General features: G+C 42.0%; 1 protein-coding gene across 5 annotated transcripts; it reads right to left on the bottom strand.

The window, feature by feature from the left end:
- Nucleotides 1–181: 181 nt before the first annotated feature.
- On the bottom strand, nt 182–25,237 carry LOC139381951 (protein YIPF3-like). Of its 5 annotated transcripts, XM_071125835.1 has the most exons (10): nt 24,601–25,237; nt 18,616–18,806; nt 11,259–11,468; nt 10,997–11,103; nt 10,843–10,888; nt 10,616–10,708; nt 8,068–8,199; nt 7,835–7,960; nt 3,493–3,616; nt 182–1,215 (listed from the first exon to the last, which is right to left on the bottom strand). In XM_071125835.1, exons 3-10 carry the CDS (start codon nt 11,442–11,444, stop codon nt 1,076–1,078), a joined length of 954 nt encoding a protein of 317 aa, XP_070981936.1. In that variant the 5' UTR covers nt 11,445–11,468; nt 18,616–18,806; nt 24,601–25,237; the 3' UTR covers nt 182–1,075. The 5 variants fall into 5 exon arrangements, with proteins under 5 accessions (XP_070981936.1, XP_070981937.1, XP_070981938.1 ...); XM_071125836.1 differs by lacking the exon at nt 24,601–25,237 and having other exon boundaries at nt 18,616–18,921; XM_071125837.1 differs by lacking the exon at nt 24,601–25,237 and having other exon boundaries at nt 7,847–7,960; nt 18,616–18,921.
- Between the last annotated feature and the right edge of the window lie 383 nt (nt 25,238–25,620).

Below are 25,620 nucleotides of genomic sequence, written 5' to 3'. Positions count from 1 at the left end.
CATCTTCCATCCTCAACACCATACCAAAACATACTTTAAGGTAACAACGCTCACTGTTACCCCTAGTGGCCGTTTTCCTCATCTCCTTGACGTCCTCAGACCTGGCTGGACATCAAATATTGACTTGCATCACGGGTGACCTGGCTGTTTCTTTCCCAGGGTCAGTGTTAAAAGACGTGTATTAGGTTGATAAAGTTTATTTCCATTGTATCTTTCTGTACAATAACCCTATAAATACATTTTCACATGTAAAATAAAAAAAGAGGTCACCTTGCATCCCACCCGAAAACAATGTTGTTAGGAAGTACAAATAATGCACAAAACAAAAGCTACTTAAAAGGAACAATATTCATAAGATAACGCACTATTACATATCTCATATGACATGTCAACTGCATTCTTCGTTATTTTTTCTGGTTAGGTTATTAAAATTACAGACAATGGATGTGCATTGTGTAAAACAAGAGATTAAACTCTAATTTACCCCATATCATACATGATAATAATAATTCCTTCGAAAAACAATAGAAGGCACCACACATTCCTACAGAACCTTCCTCCCATTGAACGTCTAGAATGTTAAAACATCCATTGATGTTATCGCCGTAACCCGTGTAACAAAGCCTACAAGAGGTGAGAAAGTGTCGAGTTGGAGATTAATTAGTCTTAACATGAGTACAAATGCAAACAGCTGGGAATCTTAGTGCACTCATGCTGCTTTAACAAATACAAGACCCCTATGAAAAGGCAATTTGCTGTCATTTGAAAAGAGTTAAAGCACCAGCATAACACCTCACTCCATCATTTAGTTATTTTGATTAGATACAATATAAACAACTAGGGTAAGCATGTCATTTCCCATGGAGAATGAAAGTTGTAAGAGTTGTTGTGAACCGATGGCGATGTGTTTACTGAGACAATGTTCATGATTAATGATGAAGGTCAAATGTCAACTATAACCAGCCACCATAATGGTCTTTGACTTTCACTTCAGTCTGTATTACCTATACAACACCACCACTGCGGAATTCAGGCTCATGAGCCTGTGGTATCATCTTTGATGTTGGACACACCATCACTGTGACTGCAGGATAACACCAAGGGTCTTCACTGAGGCATTCACAGCATTCATAGCAGCGGTGGCCACCACAGGCAAATCTCTGGCCACTCTCTGGATGGGGGGCATGTTGGGGCCTTCCAATGTGTCCAGGATACCTTCAGACAACATTTTTTTAAACAAAATGTCCAATTCTTATTTCTTTAATCATACAGAAATTCAAGACCCAGTTTAAGAATATACCTTGGAGGGTCTTTGAATAGAAGCAATTAAAATGTGTTTAAAATTGGACCAGGGGAGTCAACTCAATTACCTGGGTTCACATTATTGTCTTTCGTTACTCTGAAAGACGTATGTCCACTGCAATGAAATACTTTTGTGGATGACCTCATTTTATTACTCTCACACACACACACACACACACACACACACACACACACACACACACACACACACACACACACACACACACACACACACACACACACACACACACACACACACACACACACACACACACACACACACACACACACACACACACACACACACACACCAGTCAAACGTTTGGAAGCACTTCCTCATTCAAGGGTTTTTCTTTATTTTTACTATTTTCTACATTGTCAAATAATAGTGAAGACATCAAAACGATGGAATAATGTAGTAACTGTCATTTCTCTTTACTTATTTGAGCTGTTCTTGCCATAATATGGACTTGGCCATCTTCTGTATACCAACCCTACGTTGTCACAACACAACTGTCTCAAATGAGGGAAAGAAATTCCACAAATTAACTTTTAACAATGCACACCTGTTAATTGAAATGCATTCCAGGTGACTACCTCATGAAAATGGTTGAGAGAGTGCAAAGTTGTCATCAAGGCAAAGGGTGGCTAGTTTGAAGAATCTCAAATTTAAAATCAAATTTAAAAAAATTGTTTACTACATGGTTCCATGTGTTATTTCATAGTTTTAATGTCTATACTAATTATTCTACAATATAGAAAATAGTCAAAATAAAGGAAAACCCTTGATTGAGTAGGTGTGTCCAAACCTTTGACTGGTACTGTATATATATTACATATATAGCGAGAGATCGCGCAATCCTGGGTCACATACAATATGCAAAACAACATAACTAAAGTGTCCTAATTGCACACACTTGGGTAGTACAGTTCCTTCAAAAAGTATTCACACCCCTTCACTTACTCAAAAACAATCACACCCATCTGCACACATTACCCCATACTGACAAAGTGAAAATGTTTTTAGAAATGTTTGCAATTGACATAAGCATTCACACCCCTGAGTCAATACTTTGCAGCGATTACATCTGTGAGTCTTTCTGGGTAAGTCTAAGAGTTTTCCACACCTGGATTGTGCAACATTTGCCCATTATTACAAAATAAGATTATTCAATCTCTGTCAAAACTGTAACTCGGACACTCAGGAACATTCACTGTCTTCTTGGTAAGCAACTCCAGTGTAGATTTGGTCATTCCATTTCTTTTTTTATCCTGAAAAACTCCCCAGTCCTTAACAATTACAAGCATACCAATAACATGATGCAGCCCCCACTATGCGTGAAGATTTGGAGCATGGTACTCAGTAATGTGTTGTATTGGATTTGACCCCAAACAGACTTTCTTTGCCACATTTGTTGCAGTATTACTTTAGTGCCTTGTTGCAAACAGGATTCATGTTTTGGAATATGTGTATTCTGTACAGGCTTCCTTCTCTTCACTCTGTCAATTAGGTTAGTATTGTGGAGTAACTACATGTTGTTGATCCCTCCTCAGTTCTCTCTTATAACAGCCATTAAACTGTGTTTTTAGGTCACCATCCAAAGTGTAATTAGTAACTTTACCATGCTCAAAGGGATATTCATTGTCTGATTTTTTTTTTTTTTTACCTATAGCTGCCCTTCTTTGCAAGGCATTGGAAAACCTCCCTGGTCTTTGTGGTCAAATCTGGTTTTGAAATTCACTGCTCGACTGAGGGACATTATCGATAATTGTATGTGTGGGGTACAGAGATGAGGTAGTCATAAAAAATAATAATCTTAAACACTATTTATTATTGCACACAGAGTGACTTATTATGTGACTTGTTAAGCACATTTTTACTCCTAAGCTTATTTCGGCTTGCCTTAACAATGGGGTTGAATACTTGACTCTAAGCATTTCAGCTTTTCATTTTTAATGAATTTGTAAAAAATAAAAACATCCACTTTGTCATTATGGGGTATTGTGTGTAGGGAAGTGACACCTCTACGCCTGAATCCATTAAGAGTCTCAAAGTAGGAGCGCTGATCTAGGATCAGGTCCACTCTTTATTCGTTGTGATTTAAAAGTAAAAAATGATCTCAGATCAGCACCCCTACTCTGAGACGCTTTATGAATATGGGCCCTGGTTTGCTTAGTGAGGAATCTTACCTTCAACAATCTTGTGATAAGCGAAGTGCAGGTAGAGCAGAAAGAGCATATGCAGAGCACCCAGTGTTCCACAGAGGACGAGGCGCGGGGTCGGTCCCACGGTCCGAGAGATGAGAGCAGCCACCTGAGAGAGAACGAGAGCGAGGGATAATGTGAGCAAGTGGGACAAACTGACTATCACTGACATAGTGGGCACGTTCAAGCGGATACAGTTTTTGCAACGTTTGTTGCATTATGGGGATAAAAATTGCCCCGACTTGCATCATCTACATGTCGACTGCATGAAATGTACAAAAATCACGCGATCAAAGGTCATGAAGTTGACTGCAGTCTACTGCAAGTTTCTGCAGTTGCTCTTCGCCAACTTCATCCTGCAGCCATCCCCTGCATTGTAGAAGGCTCTATTGTCAACCAGTCATTACAGTGTTTTTGTTTGACCCTTGCAAACTTGACCAAAGACATGACTGAAAAAGGAACCAACTTTGCCATGATTCATGTAAGCCTATACAGTGGTTATACTGTGCCTTCAGAAAGTATTCACACCCCTTGACTCATTTTGTTGTGTTACAGCCTGAATATACAATTGATTAATTTTTTTTATTTTTTCACTGGCCTCCATATAATACCCCATAATGTCAAAGTGGAATTATCTTTTTCAAAACGTTTCCAAATTAATAAAAATGAAAAGCTGAAATGTCTTGAGTCAATAAGTATTCAACCCCTTTGTTATGGCAAGCTCAGTTAAGTTAAGGAGTAAAAATGTGCTTAACAAGTCACATAATAAATTGTATGGACTCACTCTGTGCAATAGTGTTTAACACGATTTTTGAATGACTACCTCAGCTCTGTACTCTACACATACAGATAATTGTAAGGTCCCTCAGTCGAGCATTGAATTTCAAACACAGATTCAAAAACACAAAGACCAGGGAGGTTTTCCAATGCCTTGCAAGGAAGGGCACCTATTGGTAGCAGACATTGAATATACCTTTGAGCATGGTGAAGTTATTAATTACACTTCGGATGGTGTATCAATTACACCCAGTCACTACAAAAATAAAGGTTTCCTTCCTAACTCAGTTGCCGGAGAGGAAGGAAACCGCTCAAGGATTTCACCATGAGACCAATGGTGACTTTAAAACCATTACAAACTTTAAAACCATTAATGGCTGTGATAGGAGAAAACTGAGGATGAATCAAAAACATTGTAGGTACTCCACAATACTAACCTAATAGGCAGAGTGAAAAGAAGGAAACATGTACAGAACCTGTTTTCAACAAGGCACTAAAGTAATACTCAAAGAATGTGGCAAACAATTCCCTTTTTGTCCTGAGTACAAAGTGTTATGTAAGGGGCAAATCCAATACAACACATTACCATATTTTCTAGCATAGTGGTGGCTGCATCACGTTATGGGTATGACTGTAATTATTAAGGACTGGGGAGTTAAAGATAAAAAGATTAATGGAATGGAGCTAAGCACAGGCAAAATCCCAGAGGTAAGCCTGGTTCAGTCTAATTTCCAACAGAGACTGGGAGATTAATTCACCTTTCAGCAGGACATTAACCTAAAACACAAGGCCAAATCTACACTGGAGTTGCTTACCAAGGAGGTGAATGTTCCTGAGTGGCCGAGTCACAGTTCTGCCTTAAATCTACATAAAAATCTATGGCAAGACCTGAAAATGGTTGTCTAGTCATGATCAACAACAAATTTGACAGAGCTTGAATAATTTTGAAAATAATAATGGACAAATGTTGCACAATCCAGGTGTGGAAAGCACTTAGAGACTTCCCATGAGATTCACAGCTGTAATCACTGCAAAAGGTGATTCTAGGTATTGACTCATGGGTGTGAATACTTATGTAAATGAGATATTTCTGTATTTCATTTTCAATCAATTTTAAACAAAATCTAGAGCATGTTTTCACTTAGTCTTTATGGGGTATTGTGTGTACAGTCGTGGCCACAAGTTTTGAGAATGACACAAATATTAATTTTCAAAGTCTGCTGCCTCAGTTTGTATGATGTCAATTTGCATATACTCCAGAATGTTATGAAGAGTGATCAGATGAATTGCAATTAATTGCAATGTCCCTCTTTGCCAGGCAAATGAACTGAATCCCCCAAAAACATTTCCACTGCATTTCAGCCCTGCCACAAAAGGACCAGCTGACATCATGTCAGTGATTCTCTCGTTAACACAGGTGTCTCTCTGTCATGCTGATTGAGTTCGAATAACAGACTGGAAGCTTGAAAAGGAGGGTGGTGCTTGGAATCATTGTTCTTCCTCTGTCAATCATGGTTACCTGCAAGGAAACACGTGCTGTCATCATTGCTTCACAGGCAAGGATATTGCTGCCAGTAAGATTGCACGTAAATCAACCATTTATCGGATCGTCAAGAACTTCAAGGAGAGTGGTACAATTGTTGTGAAGAAGGCTTCAGGGCGCCCAAGAAAGTCCAGCAAGCGCCAGGACCGTCTCCTAAAGTTGATTCAGCTGTGGGATCGGGGCATCACCATTACAGAGCTTGCTCAGGAATGGCAGCAGGCAGGTGTGAGTGCATCTGCACGCACAGTGAGGCGAAGACTTTTGGAGGATGGCCTGGTGTCAAGAAGGGCAGCAAAGAAGCCACTTCTCTCCAGGAAAAACATCAGGGACAGACTGATATTTTGCAAAGGGTACAGTGATTGGACTGCTGAGGACTGGGGTAAAGTCATTTTCTCTGATGAATCCCTTTTCCAATTGTTTGGGGCATCCGGAAAAGGCTTATCCGGAGAAGACAAGGTGAACGCTAGCATCAGTCCTGTGTCATGCCAACAGTAAAGCATCCTGAGACCATTCATGTGTGGGGTTGCTTCTCAGCCAAGGGAGTGGGCTCACTAACAATTTTGCCTAAGAATACAGCCATGAATAAAGAATGGTACCAACACATCCTCTGATAGCAACTTCTCCCAACCATACAGGAACAGTTTGGTGACGAACAATGCCTTTTCCAGCATGATGGAGCACCTTGCCATAAGGCAAAAGTGATAACTAAGTGGCTCGGGGAACAAAACATCAATATTTTGGGTCCATGGCCAAGAAACTCCCCAGACCTTAATCCCATTGAGAACTTGTGGTCAATCCTCAAGAGGCGGGTGGACAAACAAAACCCCACAAATTCTGACAAACTCCAAGCATTTATTATGCAAGAATGGGCTGCCATGGCCCAGAAGTTAATTGACAGCATGCCAGGGCGGAATGCAGAGGTCTTGAAAAAGAAGGGTCAACACTGCAAATATTGACTCTTTGCATCAACTTCATGTAATTGTCAATAAAAGCCTTTGACACTTATGAAATGCTTGTAATTATACTTCAGTATTCCATAGTAACATCTGACAAAAATATCTAAAGACACTAAAGCAGCAAACTTTGTGTAAATTAATATTTGTGTAATTCTCAAAACTTTTAGCCACGACTGTACTCCTGCAGTAACTCGCTGTCAGAGAGGCTGCGATAAAAGCTTAGGCAGGAGGCCCTTGGCCAGTGGTAGGTCAGAGTTGAGGGCTCTCTTTCAAGCACACTCACTACCGCTTATCAGTCGTCTCTCCGGGTGCTACAGAGACGGACTAGTCCGAGGCCCTCCAGAGCCTGCTGACCAACAACCTAGGATGTATCCAGAGCACAGAGAAGAAAACTCCACTCATAATAGTATACGTCATGTAAACCTCATTCACTATGGTAGTCTGCTAGTGTGATGCCAGCATATTATCCAGGCCAATGGTTGGATTGGATTTACTGTACTCACTCCAAAACTCATGCCCTCTCCTTCCTGTAAAAATATCTAAAGACACTGAAGCAGCAAACTTTGTGAAAATTAATATTTGTGTCATTCATAACACTTTTGGCCACGACTGTAGTAGATGGGTGAGACAAAAATATATTTAATCCATTTTGAATTCAGGCTGTAAAACAACAAAATGTGGAATGAGTCAAGAGGTATGAATACTTTCTGAATGTGTTATTTGAGGCTCTCTCCCACTAATTGATTGTATAACGTGCACACATGATTTCAGTTTGTAGGTGTAATATGGGGGTTGGAGACGTGTTTATTTCAACATTTTATAAAGAAAAACTTTTCTAACCAAAGGCAACACTGCCATGTTGATCTGAGCCTTGCTGTTGGAAACCCACAATAATGTTCGTCTTTCAGCTGTCGCGGTTGCACCTCCCCCGACTCCGCTCCTCGACTTTTGTCTAGTTGGTTGCTTTAGCCTGACCACTCAAACGTGCCCAGTGTGAACGTCAGCAAGTGTCTAAGTGTCTAGGGGCCTCTTGGGACTTGTATTAATTGACCTGCTTATTTACCATCCGCAGTGTGGAAAGCCCTCCTACGACCAGCCACAGGATGTAGAACAGGGAGTGGAAGTGGACGTTGTAGGTGACAAAGAGAACCACGCAGTGTCCGAAAAGACCATAACCCTGTTGGGGGCACATAGTAGAACAGACAGTGAGATTTCACACTGCATTTATAACAGACTGATTACACGGGGATGCTGTGAGGGGAGTGATGGTCATTGTTGACTCACCAGCAGAGACAGGGTCTGGAGCATGGTGATCTGGGCGTTGCACAGATATGCCAGGAAGTATATGAAGGAGGAAACTCCCAGCCAGTAACCAAAGCATGTCCCTATGGCTGTGCCCATCAGAGTACCCTCTCTCTGTCCAGGGAGGAAGAACAATGTATTAGGCCTAATCAAGGTCAGATAGACAACATACAGTGCCTTCAGAAAGTATTCATAACCCTTGACTTATTCCACATTTTGTTGTTACAGCCTTTATGAATGTTTTTTTTCTCACCCATCTACACACAATACCCATAACAATCAAGTGAAAACACGTTTTTCAAATTTGTGCAACTTTATTGAAAATGAAATAGAAATACATAATTTACACAAGTATTCACACCCATGGGTCAATACTTTGTAGAATCACCTTTGGCAGCGATTACAGCTGTGAGTATTTCTGGGTAAGTCTCTAAGAGCTTTGCACACCTGGATTGTACAATATTTGCAATTTTTTTTCTAAATTCGTCAAGCTCTGTCAAGTTGGTTGTAGTTGATTGTTGCTAGACAGATGTTTTCTTTTTTTCAAGTCAATTTAAGTCAAAACTGTAACTAGGCCACTCAGGCACATTCAATGTCCTCTTGGTAAGCAACTCCAGTGTAGACTTGACCTTGTGTTTTAGGTTACTGTCCTGCTGAAAGGTGAATTCATCTCCCAGTGACTGGTGGAAAGAAGACAACCAGTTTTTCCTCTAGAATTTTGCCTGTGCTTGGCTCCATTCCGTTTTTTTAAAAACCTGAACATCTACAGTCCTTAACCATTACAAGCATGCCAGCAGCATACCACCCTGCATCCCACTGCTTAGCTTGCTTCTGAAGCTAAGCAGGGTTGGTCCTGGTCAGTTCCTGGATGGGAGAGCAGATGCTGCTGGAAGTGGTGTTGGAGGGCCAGTAGGAGGCACTCTTTCCTCTGGTCTAAAAAAATATCCCAATGCACCAGGGCAGTGACACTGCCCTGTATAGGGTGCTGTCTTTCAGATGGGACGTTACATGGGTGTCCTGACTCTCTGAGGTCATTAAAGATCCCGTGGCACTTATTGTAAGAGTAGGGGCGTTAACCCCGGTGTCCTGGCTAAATTCCCAAGCTGTCCTTCATACCATCATGGTCACCTAATCATCTCCAGCTTACAATTGGCTCATTCATCCCCCTCCTCTCCCCTGTAACTATTCCCCAGGTCGTTGCTGCAAATGAGAACGTGTTCTCAGTCAACTTACCTGGTAAAATAACGATATAAATAACATGATGCAGCCACCACTATGCTTGGAAATATGAAGAGTGGTACACAATAATGTATTGGATTGGCCCCAAAAATAACACTTTGTATTAAGGACAAAAAGTGAATTGTTTTGCAGTATTACTTTAGTGTCTTGTTGCAAACAGGATGCATGTTTTTAATTATTTTTATTCTGTACAGGCTTCCTTCTTTTCACTCTGTCAATTTGGTTAGTATTGTGGAGTAACTACAATGCTGTTGATCCATCCTCAGTTATTTTATCAGTCATTAAACTCTGTTTTAAAGTCACCATTGGCCTCATTGTGAAATCCCTGAGAGGTTTCCTTCCTCTCCAGTGACTGGGTATATTGCTACACCATCCAAAGTGTAATTCATAATTTCACCATGCTCAAAGGGATATTCAATGTCATCTTTTTTATTTTTACCCATCTGCCAACAGGTGCCCTTCTTTGCAAGGCATCACTGCTCGACTGAGGGATCATACAGATCATTTTACGTGAAGGGTACAGAGATGAGGTAGTCATTAACAAATCATTTTATTGTCCATAGTGAGTCCATGCAACTTATTATGTCACTTGTTAAGCACATTTTTACTCCCTAACTTATTTAGGCTTGCCATAACAAAGGGGTTGCATACTTATTGACTAAAAACATTTCAGCTTTTCATTTGTAATAACTTTGTTTAAAAAATAATATATTTTTATGACATGGGGTATTGTGTGTAGGCAGTTACACAAAATCTTAATTGAACCAATTTTAAATTCAGGCTATAACACAACAAAATCTGGATTAAGTCAAGGAGTGTGAATATTTTCTGACGGCACTTATCACAATTCGATGGAGATCTACAGACAGTTCCTTGGACTTAGTTTCTTCTCTGACATGCACTGTCAACTGTGGGAACTTATGTAGACAGGTGTGTTTCTTTTCTCAATCCTGTCCAAACATTTGAATTGGCCACAGGTGGCCTCCAATCAAGTTGTATCCACCTCTCAATGATGATCAAAGGAAATTGGATGCACCTGAGCTCAATTTGGAGTGTCCTCGCATATAAGCATTTAACCACATGAGTAGTAATTTATATTTTTGAGCAGCAAAAGCTGAGCAGATGGCTTTTGGTTGCATAATGTCAAAAGGGTTTTGAGTTGATGGCTAACCCCATTTCCAGTTTTAATTCATCTACCGTCAGTATCCCTGAGCTTCATAAGAAATGTTAATCTATACATACTGTATATTAACATGCATTTACGAAGCCGGTATAAATTGAGCTCTCTTACAATAACTGTTCCTGATGTCTTCATTCCATGCAGGAGGATGGCCACCAGTGTGAACACCAGCATCATGGGCCCATACAGCTCCCCGGCAATCTTCTATAGTTGGAAAATAGGAGCAGGGAAAACATTTTATATTTCCTTTTAATTGGCCAGGTAAGCGCCGAAAGCCTCTAGATTTAAATCTCCTCTCGGCCTGTGAAAATAGTACGGGAAAAGAAAATGCCACTCACCTGTGGAAAATGTATCCTGCGGATGGGTATCATTGATTCAATCAACCTAGGGTAGAAAAAAGTAAATGTCAGAAATCTTCTAAAATGTGACTCCGCAAGACTATTTTACAAGTTACACGTTGTGATTACAAGCACATTCGTGACCAACTCTCACCTGTTCCTGACTTGCATAGGCTCTACATCAAAGTACGGCCGGAGAATATCTATGTTGGCATATAGGTTGAAAGCTTTGGAAGCCTGACGCTTTCCAGCTTGCCACACCTAAGAGGGGGGAGGGGACTGCAACATTAACCAGATAAGGCTAATGAGATTTAACTTAAAATATTGGGTTCTGGCAAAGCCCATTTTCATGACTAATGTGGTGTGTGTGACAGGTTGCTGCCCATCATAAGCATCACAAAGTAATCTCATCTCACCTCATCTGCCACCTGTCTCCCCAGCTGGCCCTTGATACCCTTCATGCCCAGAAACTCGCCATCCTCTCCAATCTCCTCTTCAGTTGCTTCCGCCTCCTCTGCCACCTCTTCCTCCTCCTTCATGCGCTGGTGCATCTCCCCCATGTCCTCAAAGCTGGAGCCCGATGTGTCATCCATGTTCTCCATGTCAATCACTGCTGACCCAGTGCCCTGGTAAGATAGCTTATTAGATATAACTACTGTGTATCATGTATGTGAAATGTTTGACAAGCAAATTGTCAATGTTTCCTTTGACACAGTCAGTCACCACGTGAAACGAATAAGGAAGAAACACAGAAGGCTCCTTCCAGTTTATGGTTAGCTAACTAACTACATCCGTTCATAGACGATAACTGTAGTATCTTCTGACCGGAGGTTGTTTATGAGCCCGGACGTTTGAGCTAAACATTAACACGCATTGCTTGCGGGTACGGTTTTGGAAACATATCAGCAAGAAATCATTAAGTTTTAAAAGGTTAAATTACTACACGCCTTTATAGGGTTAGGGTTCCCACATGGCCATATTTCCATGTTTCAGTGCTTGTTTTCCGAAAACAGATGCAAGACCGTGTACTACATGTGCCAATTAGCTGTCTGTGCCTCTGAACACTGTAACATTAAATGGAAGACTGATGCCAAAATACTGTCGGCTGAAACTGTTAAAACAGTAAGTGTGTTTTTGATTTGTGAGAGGGATTTGGTTGTTTCTAGAACCGTACTGCAATTAACCCTCCTGTTGTGTTTGTAATAGAGGGATTTGTTTGTGTTTCTAGAACCGTACTGCAATTAACCCTCCTGTTGTGTTCTTTTCATGTTAATTAATTCTGTGTCCCCTGTCCAAAATAACCGGCCCATTATAGCGGATTATAAATCCATAATAATACATCACTTAATGTTGTGTTAGATCTTTTTATCAACTTAAGTTCTTGTGAACATTACAAGTTATGAACTTCTATTTATGGCCTGTAGGCCTCATTGACCTGAGCTCATAACTCTGTATTAAAAAATTTAAAATCAGAATGTATGGATTATTTTGACTATAACAAATACTCATAACATATTGTGCTATTTATCAGACTACTTTGCATCAAAGTTTAACAAGGACATTTGTTTTGAAACCATTTCAAATGTTTAAACGGGCACAAAATAACATCTGTTGTGTTCCTGGTCAAAACTGACTGGTATGATTTTATTAGTAAAGAAAGGACATAGGCCCAAAACTACACATGATAACTTTACCATATTACAAAATGTACATCTGAACACAGTAACCATAACAGTATTACTAACAATCAACGGTGGTTCCATTTTGTGTGCTCTCATGTACATGTTGGCCAATACGTGGTGGTTGATGCATGTGCCTTGCAAATATATGCACTGCATTTACGGCACATAATGCTCGTTTTGACAACTCTTGTTGCACACAGATTGTCCTTTTGTCTCTTCTGTCTCTGGCAGACAGCAGAGGATGGCGTTAGAGGAAGGTGTTGGTGCCTTTGAATGAGGGGTGCCACCATGGCTTTCCCCAACTCTAGGAATAGTATCCTCTTGAAGAATTTCCCCTGCTTCCAGCCTGGATTCACATCACAGGGACCTGCAAAAGTGCAACAATCAGTGAATAAAATAATGAGTGCATACAAGTGATACTTCATGTCTTGCATAGTAACATGTGAAAAATTGCATCAAAGCGTCGTTTTAATTGATCACATCTAAAACATATTTACATATTCAAATGAATAGAATTGACTATTGTTCACAAAATCAATGAGCATTTCATTTTTAATGGTGCAGATAAAACAATTTGGTAATAGACAAATATAGTACATAAGATAAAAAGTAACATACCTTATCAAGGTTGTCAACTCCCCCTTTGTTCCTGTTGTAATCCAGGACAGCGTTGTGCTTCCTGTCCTCCCTGGTACTCACAGCGGCATCCCTACGCAGAGTTGTCATCAGGAGCACATTCTTCTTTTTCCTCGGGCAGTAGGACACAAGTGTTTGTGTGTATCGGTGAAGGCAAACTTGGAGGGAAACTACGATCCCTGTCCTTGGTTGTGAGTGAGGCAAATGAGGCTTGTTCCTTCTGACCGTCCCAACCACGGTCATTTTTATTGGGAGCAGCTCCTGACCAAGAGCATGAGGTGAAGAAATTGTCACGTGTTGTGTCCCTGGAAACCTGCAGTCATTTCCAGGACCACCCGCTTCCCCTGGTTCCTTTCGGGAACACCGTCAGCAGGTTTCCTGATGTAAACCTGCATGTTTCAGGCATAACGTGTCCTAGCATCACATGCTGCCCATATCTTTATTCCATATTTAGGCGGTTTGCTTGGCATGTACTGTTGAATGGGCAGCGTCCCCTAAAAGAGATCAGATGCTCATCCACTGTGATGCCTGGACTTGGGTTATAGATGAGTGGCAGGCACTCCACCCACTTGTGCCAAACCTCTGATAGTTGCCAGTTTGTCTTGTTGACAGCGGCCTGGTCTTGTATCACGGTTGTCGAAGCCAATTTAAAAAAGTAAATAATTGCCCGACCAGACTCTGCATCCCATAAACTGGTGGTAGGTTCGTTTCTGGATCTGTACACAATCAAGAGATCCACGTATGCTTGGACGTCTGTCCGGTCTACTTCCTTTCAGTTGTCTTTGTAAACGCGTCCCCCCTCCAAGTTGGTCATGTTTATCACTGTGGTTTTGATTGACTCTGTCAGGAACAGTTCGAAGCAGGATTTTATGTCATCAACCCGGGATATGCCGTCTCGTTGGCCCTGGGGTCATCCAGAATGTAACAACAACCTCAGCAGGGCCCTCTTCCTCATCACTGGATTGTTCCACATCAGTTGTCTCTTGGTCTGGATCATATTGTGTCGTCTTCAACTTCTGACATTTCCTCCTCTAATGTATCTTCACTGTCAGTTTCCTGGCCTCTCTCCTCCTCACCATTGTCATGATCAAGAGCCTCACATACAGTGTATCGTTTGGTCATTGTGCTGCCACAGAACGAATTGTGAGCAAGGCCTCAAAAAAGCTTAATTATACCAGAGCTGCAAGAAAAGTTCTATATATTATTGAAACAATGTTGCGATTGTTTGAGAATGCCAACAGGTGTGGATCCCGTGGGGGAAAGATTCTATTGGGGAAAGGTTCCCGTGGGGTTTTCCATGGAAAACAAGAAGGGGAGTGAGGTGTGTGTGTGCTCAAACACACATGCATGTGGGTGTCTGGGAGAGGAAGTGTGTCCATCTGATGAATGGGCAGGTGCCTGAACTCAATTTTATACACTAATTGTAGTCTCACCCATTAATTTCTAATGACCGGTCATTTCTGACCAGGAACACCACAGGTGTACAAAAGTTAAATAAAACACACCCCAAATTTTATGAAAATCTTAAATGTATTTTGTGTGTCCAGATGCCCTATGTGGACAGTCATGGAACCTTATGACAATCAGATTAAATGGGCGGCAGGTAGCCTAGTGGTTAGAGCGGTGGGCCAGTAACCTAAAGTTTGCTGGATTGTATCCCTGATCTAGCAGGTAAACATCTGTCGTTCTGCCCCTGAACAAGGCAGTTGACCCACCATTTGTTCGTAACTGACTTGCCTAGTTAAACAAAAATAATAACGACATTTTTCAGAGACAACTAAAATCGGTCCAATTCGACCGGAACACAACAATAGGGTTAAGAATTATTCACGTTTAGATGAGTCAATTCGCCTTAAACAGAAGGACTAAGGTTAATTTAGCAGGTTAGTTAACTACCACATTGTGGGACAAGTGCCCATTTTCAGTAGGATGATATGTACTGCAGAGTAAAATATCGTTTGGCAACACTAAACACGCCCCTCAAATAAGTCGATACATATTAAGCATTTTCTTGGATAGCTATAGCTAGCATAGTAACGTTAAGTTACCTGGATACTGTTGTCATCAAAACCGCCCCATGGTTCCGTGTTTTTGTTTCCATCAGACGAAGCCATCTTTTAGAACAAGTGAACGTGTTCTTGATTTCTTGTTTAAAAAAAAGAAACTGCACTTTCAAACTCACATACAACCAACGAATTGTTAATTATAGCATCAGAGGTGCTTTAAAGATAAACGTTTGTTCCCAAATGCATTATTAAACTGCCTGGTAATATTCCACGCACAACACGTCGTGCGTACTACGTGGACACTTCACCTTTTGTGTGAATTTCCGACAGACTAAATGCTTTTGGGCGTATTGCTGCCCTTCTCAGCCCGGAGTATGCATTACACATTGTGACAAAACAAAAAAATGGAACGGAAAATACAAATTGCACCACCCATAACTCTGCAACTATAACACCAAAACACGCCCCTTATTCCACTACTTCGCCAAGAAACCAACTTTGCTAACATTGGCTCCCCCACAATTGAAACTCACTACTTTTTCTTCAAACTACACACTCCTTTGTCTCTGACCAAAACCTTGGCACCTGAAACATCAAAACGGCTTCGGAACAAACGCTATCACGGGACAGCTCATATATCCTAGCATGACTTTATCAGGCAAACACTCAATATCAAAACTCAAAAGGATAGACAGGGTCTCCTCAGTCTCGTGCTCACCACCAGGTCTGCTTTTCACCAAATGGCATGCATCACAGACACCAGGGATCCTCAACTTCAGTTGATTCATCTTCACACTCAAAGCCACCCCCAAAATCACTCCTTTCAGCAGTGCTCTGCTCCGGAGAGAAAAGCAAGACCGCTCTTGTCCTGTGGCGTGTGAGGCAGAGCGCCCGCTCCGTCTGGGTGGAAGACGCACAGAAAATCCACCCAGCCCGATACCCCAAATTTGGTCAGCCAGAAGACATGGCTCCACTTTCTCCACAAAACGGACTCCCACTGGGCCAGATTCATCTTGGGCATTCCCCTGTTCATTGGGGTGAGGCTCTGAAGCCTTGCCCCACACCTGTCAACCCAGGTTGTTCCTTTTCACATTTGTGGGATTCGATCTCTGAACTCCCACGATCTCAAGATTCTCAAGCGATTAAGTAGATGTAAGAAATTCCAGTTGGCTTGTATTCCGGGGACTTAGGTTTATACACAAATGCCATTGAAGTGAAGGCATAATATCGCACTTCCTCTCTTCCTGTCCTCAGACCCACCCATGATCGTGGACACTTCTTCTAATTTATTATGGCGGTCCACAAACAACGTTAGAGGTGCATGCCTCCACCTATTGGATGGGTGGAAAACGGATCAACTTTAACGCCAATTTTTTAAAATTTGACCTTTATTTGAATAGGCAAGTCAGTTAAGAACAAATTCTTATTTTCAACGACAGCCTAGGAACAGTGGGTTACCTGCCTTGTTCAAGGGCAGAATGACAGATTTGTACCTTGTCAGCTCAGGGATTCGATCTGATCACTAGGGTACCTGCCGCCCAAATAATAGGGAGAAGAGAAGAATGTGGGGGAAAAAACACACACATACAGTGGGTCAAAAAAATATTTAGTCAGCCACCAATTGTGCAAGTTCTCCCACTTCAAGATGAGAGGCCTGGAATTTTCATCATAGGTACACTTCAACTAAGACAGACAAAATGAGAAAAAAAATCCAGAAAATCACATTGTAGGATTTCTAATGAATTTATTTGCAAATTATGGTGGAAAATAAGTATTTGGTCAATAACAAAAGTTTCTCAATACTTTGTTATATACCCTTTGTTGGCAATGACAGAGGTCAAAAATCTTCTGTAAGTCTTCAAAAGGTTTTCACACACTGTTGCTGGTATTTTGGCCCATTCCTCCATGCAGATCTCCTCTAGAGCAGTGATGTTTTGGGGCTGTTGCTGGGCAACACGGACTTTCAACTCCCTCCAAAGATGTTCTATGGGGTTGAGATCTGGAGACTGGCTAGGCCACTCCAGGACCTTGAAATGCTTCTTACGAAGCCACTCCTTCTTTGCCCGGGCGGTGTGTTTGGGATCATTGTCATGCTGAAAGACCCAGCCACGTTTCATCTTCAATGCCCTTGCTGATGGAAGGAGGTTTTCACTCAAAATCTCACGATACATGGCCCCATTCATTCTTTCCTTTACACGGATCAGTCGTCCTGGTCCCTTTGCAGAAAAACAGCCCCAAAGCATGATGTTTCCATCCCCATGCTTCACAGTAGGTATGGTGTCCTTTGGATGCAACTCAGCATTCTTTGTCCTCCAAACACGACGAGTTGAGTTTTTACCAAAAAGTTATATTTTGGTTTCATCTGACCATATGACATTCTCCCAATCTTCTTCTGGATCCTCCAAATGCTCTCTAGCAAACTTCAGATGGGCCTGGACATGTACTGGCTTAAGCAGGGGGACACGTCTGGCACTGCAGGATTTGAGTCCCTGTTACTGATGGTAGGCTTTGTTACTTTGGTCCCAGCTCTCTGCAGCTCATTCACTAGGTCCCCCCGTGTGGTTCTGGGATTTTTACTCACCGTTCTTGTGATCATTTTGACCCCACGGGGTGAGATCTTGCGTGGAGCCCCAGATCGAGGGAGATTATCAGTGGTCTTGTATGTCTTCCATTTCCTAATAATTGCTCCCACAGTTGATTTCTTCAAACCAAGCTGCTTACCTATTGCAGATTCAGTCTTCCCAGCCTGGTGCGGGTCTACAATTTTGTTTCTGGTGTCCTTTGACAGCTTTTTGGTCTTGGCCATAGTGGAGTTTGGAGTGTGACTGTTTGAGGTTGTGAACAGGTGTCTTTTATACTGATAACAAGTTCAAACAGGTGCCATTAATACAGGTAACGAGTGGAGGACAGAGGAGCCTCTTAAAGAAGAAGTTACAGGTCTGTGAAAGCCAGAAATCTTGCTTGTTTGTAGGTGACCAAATACTTATTTTCCACCATAATTTGCAAATAAATTTGCAAAAAAAGTTATAATTTTCCGAATATAACTCTTCAGATATTTAATGATAAATTAGTCTTCTATTAATTAATTATTCTTTACCTCACGTCAGTCTCATTCCGAACGTAATAAATGGTTGGTTATCTGCACGATACCAGCATTTACTGTTAATCATCCATACACCAATTGACCTAATCATTTATTTACTAACTAAATAATCACAGAAATGCCTAAACAAACAGTAGATGTTGGTTACTAACAAATGATAGGGAAGATTCCCTAGTGGGCTAAGCCGATATGACGGCTTGGTGGACAAAGGGAAGGGGGTGTGGACTGAGAGCGGGACAGACAAAATTGATCACTACACACAGTGGATAATTATAGTCATTGAAATTCTAATCCTTTGCACATGAACGCTCGCTCATTTGGGAATAATTGCAATCAATATATTTACCCAATATGTCGGTCTTCTCTGGAATCGTCAGTCCGTCTGCTGGAGAGTCAGTTCATCAGAGTCTTTGGCTACTCATGGTGGCCGCTCCTGATAGTGTCTGTTGTAATGGATACGGCAGGCATCTGTTGGGGTTCGTTCCTTGGTCCTTGTCAATCATTGGCTCATTGGTGAAATTAGCATTCAGACAATATCTTCATGGAAATCATTCAATAACCTTTATTAATGCAATTGCAGACTTAAGTTGACAACAGGAACATAGCAGTAGCTTCTCTGAATTTATTAGCATTGTCTGTCACACAAGATCAAAATGTCAACACCAGACAGTGGTTACTTCTCTATCTAGTTTCGGTCTGACTCAGACCTGGACCGTTTACACATTCTCCAAAATATGGATATTGTTCAGTTCTCAAATTCTGTGATATAGTAGAAGTTCCTTTGTTCTACTGTGAAACGCTCTCCATACTGCATGGCCAGGGGGAGAGAGTCTCCGGCAGGAATTTACGACCTGAGATAACCTGAGGGGGAGCCACAATCTATACCCAGAAAGGGCCACGTCATGACACATTTATTTGGGCTGCAATCTGGTGTGCAGTTAATTCTAATGAACTTGTCCTCTGCAGGAGAGGTAACTCTGGTTCTTATTTTCCTGTGGCGGTCCTCATGAGAGCCAGTTTCATCATGATGGTTTTTGTAACTGCACTTGAAGAAACTCTCAAAGTTCTAATTTTCCGGATTGACAGACTGTTGGTTGAGTCAAATCCCAGACGGCCAAACCCTCTCCCAGTCACGGCCAGCTGTAACACAGCTTGGGATTGAACCCGGGGCTGTAGTGACGCCTCAAGCACTGCGATACAGTGCCTTAGACCACTGCACCACTCAGGAGGCCCTGACAAACCATTTCTGTATGGACCTTGCTTTGTGCACAGGGGCATTGTCATGCTGAAACGGCAAAGGGCCTTCCCCAAACTGTTGCCGCAAAGTCGGAAGCACAGAATCGTCTAGAATGTCATTGTATGCTGTAGCATTAAGATTTCCCTTCACTGAAACTAAGGGGCCTAGCCTGAACCATGAAAAACAGCCCCAGACCATTATTCCTCCTCCACCAAACTTTACAGTTGGCACTACGTATTCGGGCAGGTAGGACTGCCAAATGATGAAGCGAGATTCATCCCTACAGAAAGCGCGTTTCCATTCTATTTTTACGCGCTTCGTGCTTCATCACTCGGCAATCACATTCTGTGAGCTTGTGTGGCCTACCACTTTGCGGCTGAGCCGTTGTTGCTACTAGACGTTCACACTTCACAAAAACAGCACTTACAGTTGACCTGGGCAGCTCTAGCATAGCAGAAATTTGACCAACTGACGGTACCACGTTGAAAGTCACTGAGCTCTTCAGTAAGGCCATTCTACTGCCAATGTTTGTCTATGAAGATTGCAGGGCTGTGTGCCTGATTTTATACACCTGTCAGCAATGGGTGTCTGAAATAGCTGAATCCACTAATTTGTAGAGGTGTCCACTTACTTTTGTATATATAGTGCATCTTGCTGCGCTTTGTAAAGGCAGATCAAAAATGCTTCTTATTATAGTTTCTGCTTTGCATCAGACTAATTTTGTGCTTCAGATGCACTTCTCCACTCATTCCAGAATTGCATTATAATCAGCAGACAGCACTCTGACTGTGTAGCTACATTTCTCCGGGACTTTTCTCTGGTAAAATGCAAGATTAACTTAGAGAAAAACATGAGTAAATGTAGCTGGCTGCATTCTTTCTATGATAATCATTACAAATATGATGGTCATGCATCATTTTTTGAAAAGATGTCTTTGCTTTTTTATTGTAAGCTCATTTACTTGTGTGGCTGCTAGCCAAATAGCATAGCACTTCTGTTGCCAGCCAGACCTGCAGCCACTAGTGTTCGAGCCAGCACCCCAACCCACACTGCAGATAGTGTCTCTTCTAGATCAGCCATCACTGGATTTAACTCCAGTGCTGGTCGATTGACTACCTTCTGCCCTTGCAGACCTGCTTGGCTTGGACCTGATGCACAAGCTGACTCGCTAGCCAGTGTCCCAGTCGGGCACTTGAGCCTTAAGTCTTCCCTGGACCTAGCAGCATCAGATACTGTGAGCAGGTCATCCATCACTGCCCGCTCCATCCATGCCACTGAAAGGGTGGAGACACAGGGTGGCAGGGCTTACAAGCACCAGACATCACTGGCGGCGAAGATGACACAAGGCATTTAAAAATGTACTTCATACATTTTGGGGTGGCTTTGTAGAAAATCCCCTCTCTTAGCCTCCATTCAAAGACACAAGCTCTGAGACACTTTACACAAGCAGAGGTACTGGGAGGATGGACTTTCCATTGTTTACAGAGCTCTGCACCCCCAACTTTCACACCTTTGCTCCTGGAACCAATGACCGTATATATGAATGGAAAAAGCCATTGATCACGTGACATGATTAATTCCTATGTGAAGACTCAATGAAGTCGGTTAACAACATGCCCGCTCTACCCCATCCCCTCCCTTCTCCAGACCATCTCTGGAGACCATCCCTGAACCAGCACTTGCACTTGATTCCCCCCCCCTCCCTACTTTCCATTCCTGTGATATGTGGTTGTCCCACCTAGCTATCTTAAGATGAATGCACTAACTGTAAGTCGCTCTGGATAAGAGCATCAGCTAAATGACTGAAATGTAAAAAGCAGACTGCAGGCTGACATTAGCACCTACATTCTCCTTAACTACTTCTGTGGGCCATTTTTTTTAAAGATCGGTTTAAGGACATACAATGAGTATACAAAAAATTAAGAACACCTGTTCTTTCCATGACAGACTGACCAGGTGAATCCAGGTGACATCTATGATCCCTTATTGATGTCACTTTTAAAATCCACTTCAATCAGTGTAGATGAAGGGGAGGATACAGGTTAAAGAAGGCATTTTAAGCCTTGAGACATGGATTGTGTATTTCAGAGGGTGAACGGGCAAGACAAAAGATGTAAGTGCCTTTCAACTGGGTATGATAGTAGGTGTCAGGTGCACTGGTTTGTCTCAAGAACTCCAACACCGCTGGGTTAATAACGGCTCAACAGTTCCCTGTGTGTATCAAGAATGGTCCACCACCCAAAGGAAATCCAGCCAACTTGACACTATTGTGGGAAGGATTGGAGTGTACATGGACCAGCATCCCTGTGGAACACGTTCAATACTTTGAAGAGTCCATGCCCCGACCAATTGAGGCTGTTCTGAGGGCAAAAGTGAGGGGTGCAAACTCAATATTAGGAAGGTGCTCCTAATGTTTGGTATACTCAGTGAACATCTGGTGTATTAGAAACAATTATTAGTACCATGATTGTCTTTGAAACCATTATTTTTGTATAGACGAAGATTGACCAAGATTGCCATTTTTTCATTCACTTCAGTGGCTTCAATGAGAGGGGGCAGTCGTTCTCCCCTGCCTGGAACATTCTGTTGCTATGGGCAACTCTGCTGATCAAGTCAGCTGACAGAGGTCAGTGAAACAGGCCTGGTTCTAAAGCACACTGTTCCCTTGTTTTTTATCACATTCCAACAATAAAACTGGGGTGGCAAAAATGCTATTTCAGAATGTGGGGGGGACAAAATGATCCGACTGATGGCAGCCCTCATGGCCAAATAATTTTTTACATGCTAGCCTAGCAACAGTAGCTTAGCATACTATGCTAGCCCTCTTGTGTAATATGCTACCATTACTGCTATGTAGCATGTTAGCCCACTAGCCCTAGCTATTACACCTATTGCTCATACTATACTGTATACTATAGTCTTAGTGGGCCCTGACCATACTGTGTGTATATATACGGTTCTATTGTGTGTTGTGTTAGGCTATACATTGGTAGCTAATAGCGGTAGGCTATGTGCTATTTCCTGTTTACATATGTAGCTATTTATGCCACATCACAATACTATTTACTATACAGTTATTATTCATTCTAGTGCTACCGTTATGCATAGCCATAACAGACTGTGCACTGTGTAATACATGCACTCTATTTCTGTTCTCTATACAGAACAGAGAACCACTTCCACGAAGTGTGTGTGACAATTCACACTTTATTGTGAATTATTATTGAGGCTGAGCAATTGCCGTACCAGGCAGTGATGCAAGCAGTCAGGATGCTCTCGATGTTGCAGCTGTAGAACCTTTTGAGGATCTCAGGACCCATGCCAAATCTTTTTAGTTTCCTGGCTACTTCTCAAGTATTCCATTGTCAAGAGGATTAAAACAAGGCTGTTTTATTATCGGCATATCTTTTTATGATGGGCAGCATCTCTAAGCCTGAGCGAGATCTTAGAATCGTCCAGCAGCAACAAGGACACGGAAGGAGTGAAGAGGAGAAGGAGGTGCAAAGGGTGGTCAAGTCACCATGGTGTCCTACCTCGTCAACAACCCCAACAACATACTGTCGGTCCCCGCACCAGACCTAGAGTATCTCGGCTCACACACCCACTCCCATGACATCTCTCAGGTAGGGACCGCTGGATTTCTAACATACAACTACTCTACTTCTACAAACATGTTTATTTATTTGTCTGGATGGAGTTGTATTGACATTAAGTTGATACCAAATATACTTTTGTAATATCTCCTTACATCTTACCTAATCCAAAAAGGCTCCAAGAGTTCCATTCCAAGCCCTGGCTATGGTGGAGCCAGACAGAGTACCCTCCAACATCACAACACCTCTACCCATCATCACAAAAAGGTCAGTCCAACAGTAAATATAGGTCCAAATTTGATCATTTCCAGACCAAGATGACAACTAGAAATCAGTTGATTGCACAAGGCATCAACGTGTTATAATGATTACTGTAATATTGGATGCCTTGTAGCTAACTGGTTGTATTGTCCTGTGTGGCTGTCTCCGGAATCTCCAAGCAGAGGCTGAGCCCCCTACAGCGTAAACGCTTCACTGCAGACGGTCTAGATAGACCTGCTGCCCCCCCCCCCCCCCCCCCCTTCCACCTGTACCAACTCCTGGAGTGCATTATGGAAGAGGCGGAGGGCAAGCTGAACGAGCTGGGCCAGGCTGAACTGGAAGAGGTGGCTGCAGCTACAGTATGGTCCATTTTGTGTCTACCACAGTTTCCAACACTGACAGGAAAAGACAAGCACTGCTGTGAAGGATCCTGCCTGACCCAAATACTTCAAATGGCACAATTACATAAGCGGCTATCTGTTTGACAAGTGTTTATCGAAAGGAAACAACAAGAACACGATCCCTCACAAAAACAGTGAGTAAAGTGATTGTTTGATTGAAACGGTTGTATCATAAACTAATAATGCATTACATGTTGACTACATACAGCACAGTATTTTATGTTACCCTTTCCTGATATGCTTTAATAAATGCTGACTGCTGTCTCTAGGTTAGTCTCTTGTCTGGCACAAACACTTGTTGCTGAATGCATTGCTCCTGAGTGGCACTGCATCTTGGTGCTAGAGGTGTCACTACAGACCCTGGTTTGATTCCAGGTTGTATCACAACCGGCCGTGATTGGGAGTCTCATAGGTCGGTGCACAATTGGCCCAGCGTCGTCCGGGTTAGGACGAATTATAAACTCTAAAGGTCTTCACCTATCACATCCATAAACAGTCAACATATTAATCATAACCTCAAATTTTATCATTCTGAACAGTCGTAACCTTCTGCATCTGCAAAAAAAACAGCCTTACTTATGATTCAGTACTACACAAATTCATTTAATTATTTGTTTACCTGCTAACTAAATGGTAACACGGGATAAACATACACACTTAGTCCGCTAGGGACCTGTTTCTATTGTATTGACACAATATGGCGGCTTGTTACAAAAGAGATGGAGAGAGAGACAGACACTTAATGTTGGTACATTTTAGACACTACTCTCACAGTAATCATATATACTTTACACACAATTCACCGCCCATTTGGAGTAAGGAATCATGAATGTATTTACCTGTAAATGTCTTGGTTCTTCATATTTCTGTCGGAGCCAGACCTTGGAAAGGGTGTTGGGCCTTTTCACGGCACGCTTGTAAGGCTTTGATTGTCCAAAAGGGTTCCCCACACGTCTTCTATTGTTATTCTTCCATTCGCTCTGGAAGATGATTCTTTGAAGATTGACACACCTGGCTAGCCTGTGATTCCCAGTGGGGTGATGAGTAGTAAAATATGATGGTTTGAAGAGAGTAGTAGAATGGTCCCACTTAATTTAGCTTTTCTAGATACTTTACTTAGAAGCTAATCATCCATACCAGTGATTGTCTGGGAAATTGTCTGGGAGATCTCTACCTCGTGTTGAGATTGAATTCAAACCACTTTGGACGTGAGCTGCAGCTACACATCTCTCTGGTCTGAAATTTAAATTCTTAACCCATGGTTTTATAGTTTGTTCAAAAGAGGGCGGTTCGTGAGGCTGACATGCTCTCTGATCTCACTCAGGGGGGTGGTGACTACTTGAACAAAGTTATAGAAACAATTTTCTCTTATAGTTTCTAAGATCACATCCCTCTCTTAACAAAAACATTCATGTTTCGTATTTCATACACAACGTAGAGGATGGAAACTTCGTAAATGTAGTGTATATACCTTTCAAGTTACAGTATTTCCTTTTTAACATTTTATGACATCACCAAATAACAACCAAAATGACATTATTATTCTATAGATAGCCTTCGACCATTCCCCACTTTCTATGTTAGAAATATTGTCCCAGTATTCGCTTTAGAACGTGTTAGATTTTCGTCTGGAAAATGTCTGTAACAAAGACACATTCCTGTATGAATTTTGAGAGGGATGTTCTCTCCTTGATTTACAACAGGGGGTGGACTGTCAACCCCCCGCCCCCTATGGCAGAGAGAGGGTCTGGTTGAAGTCATCCACTGCAGAGCTGATCCAACCCATCTGGATCCTCACAGGACAGTCATGACAAGGCCTGGCGTGACGTTTTGATAACCATGCATTATCACTCATACTG

The sequence above is a fragment of the Oncorhynchus clarkii genome, chromosome 23, assembly GCF_045791955.1.
Source record: "Oncorhynchus clarkii lewisi isolate Uvic-CL-2024 chromosome 23, UVic_Ocla_1.0, whole genome shotgun sequence".
Taxonomy (NCBI): domain Eukaryota; kingdom Metazoa; phylum Chordata; class Actinopteri; order Salmoniformes; family Salmonidae; genus Oncorhynchus; species Oncorhynchus clarkii.
Note: the sequence above shows the minus strand (reverse complement) of the source record. Positions and strands in the feature narration are given on the sequence as shown.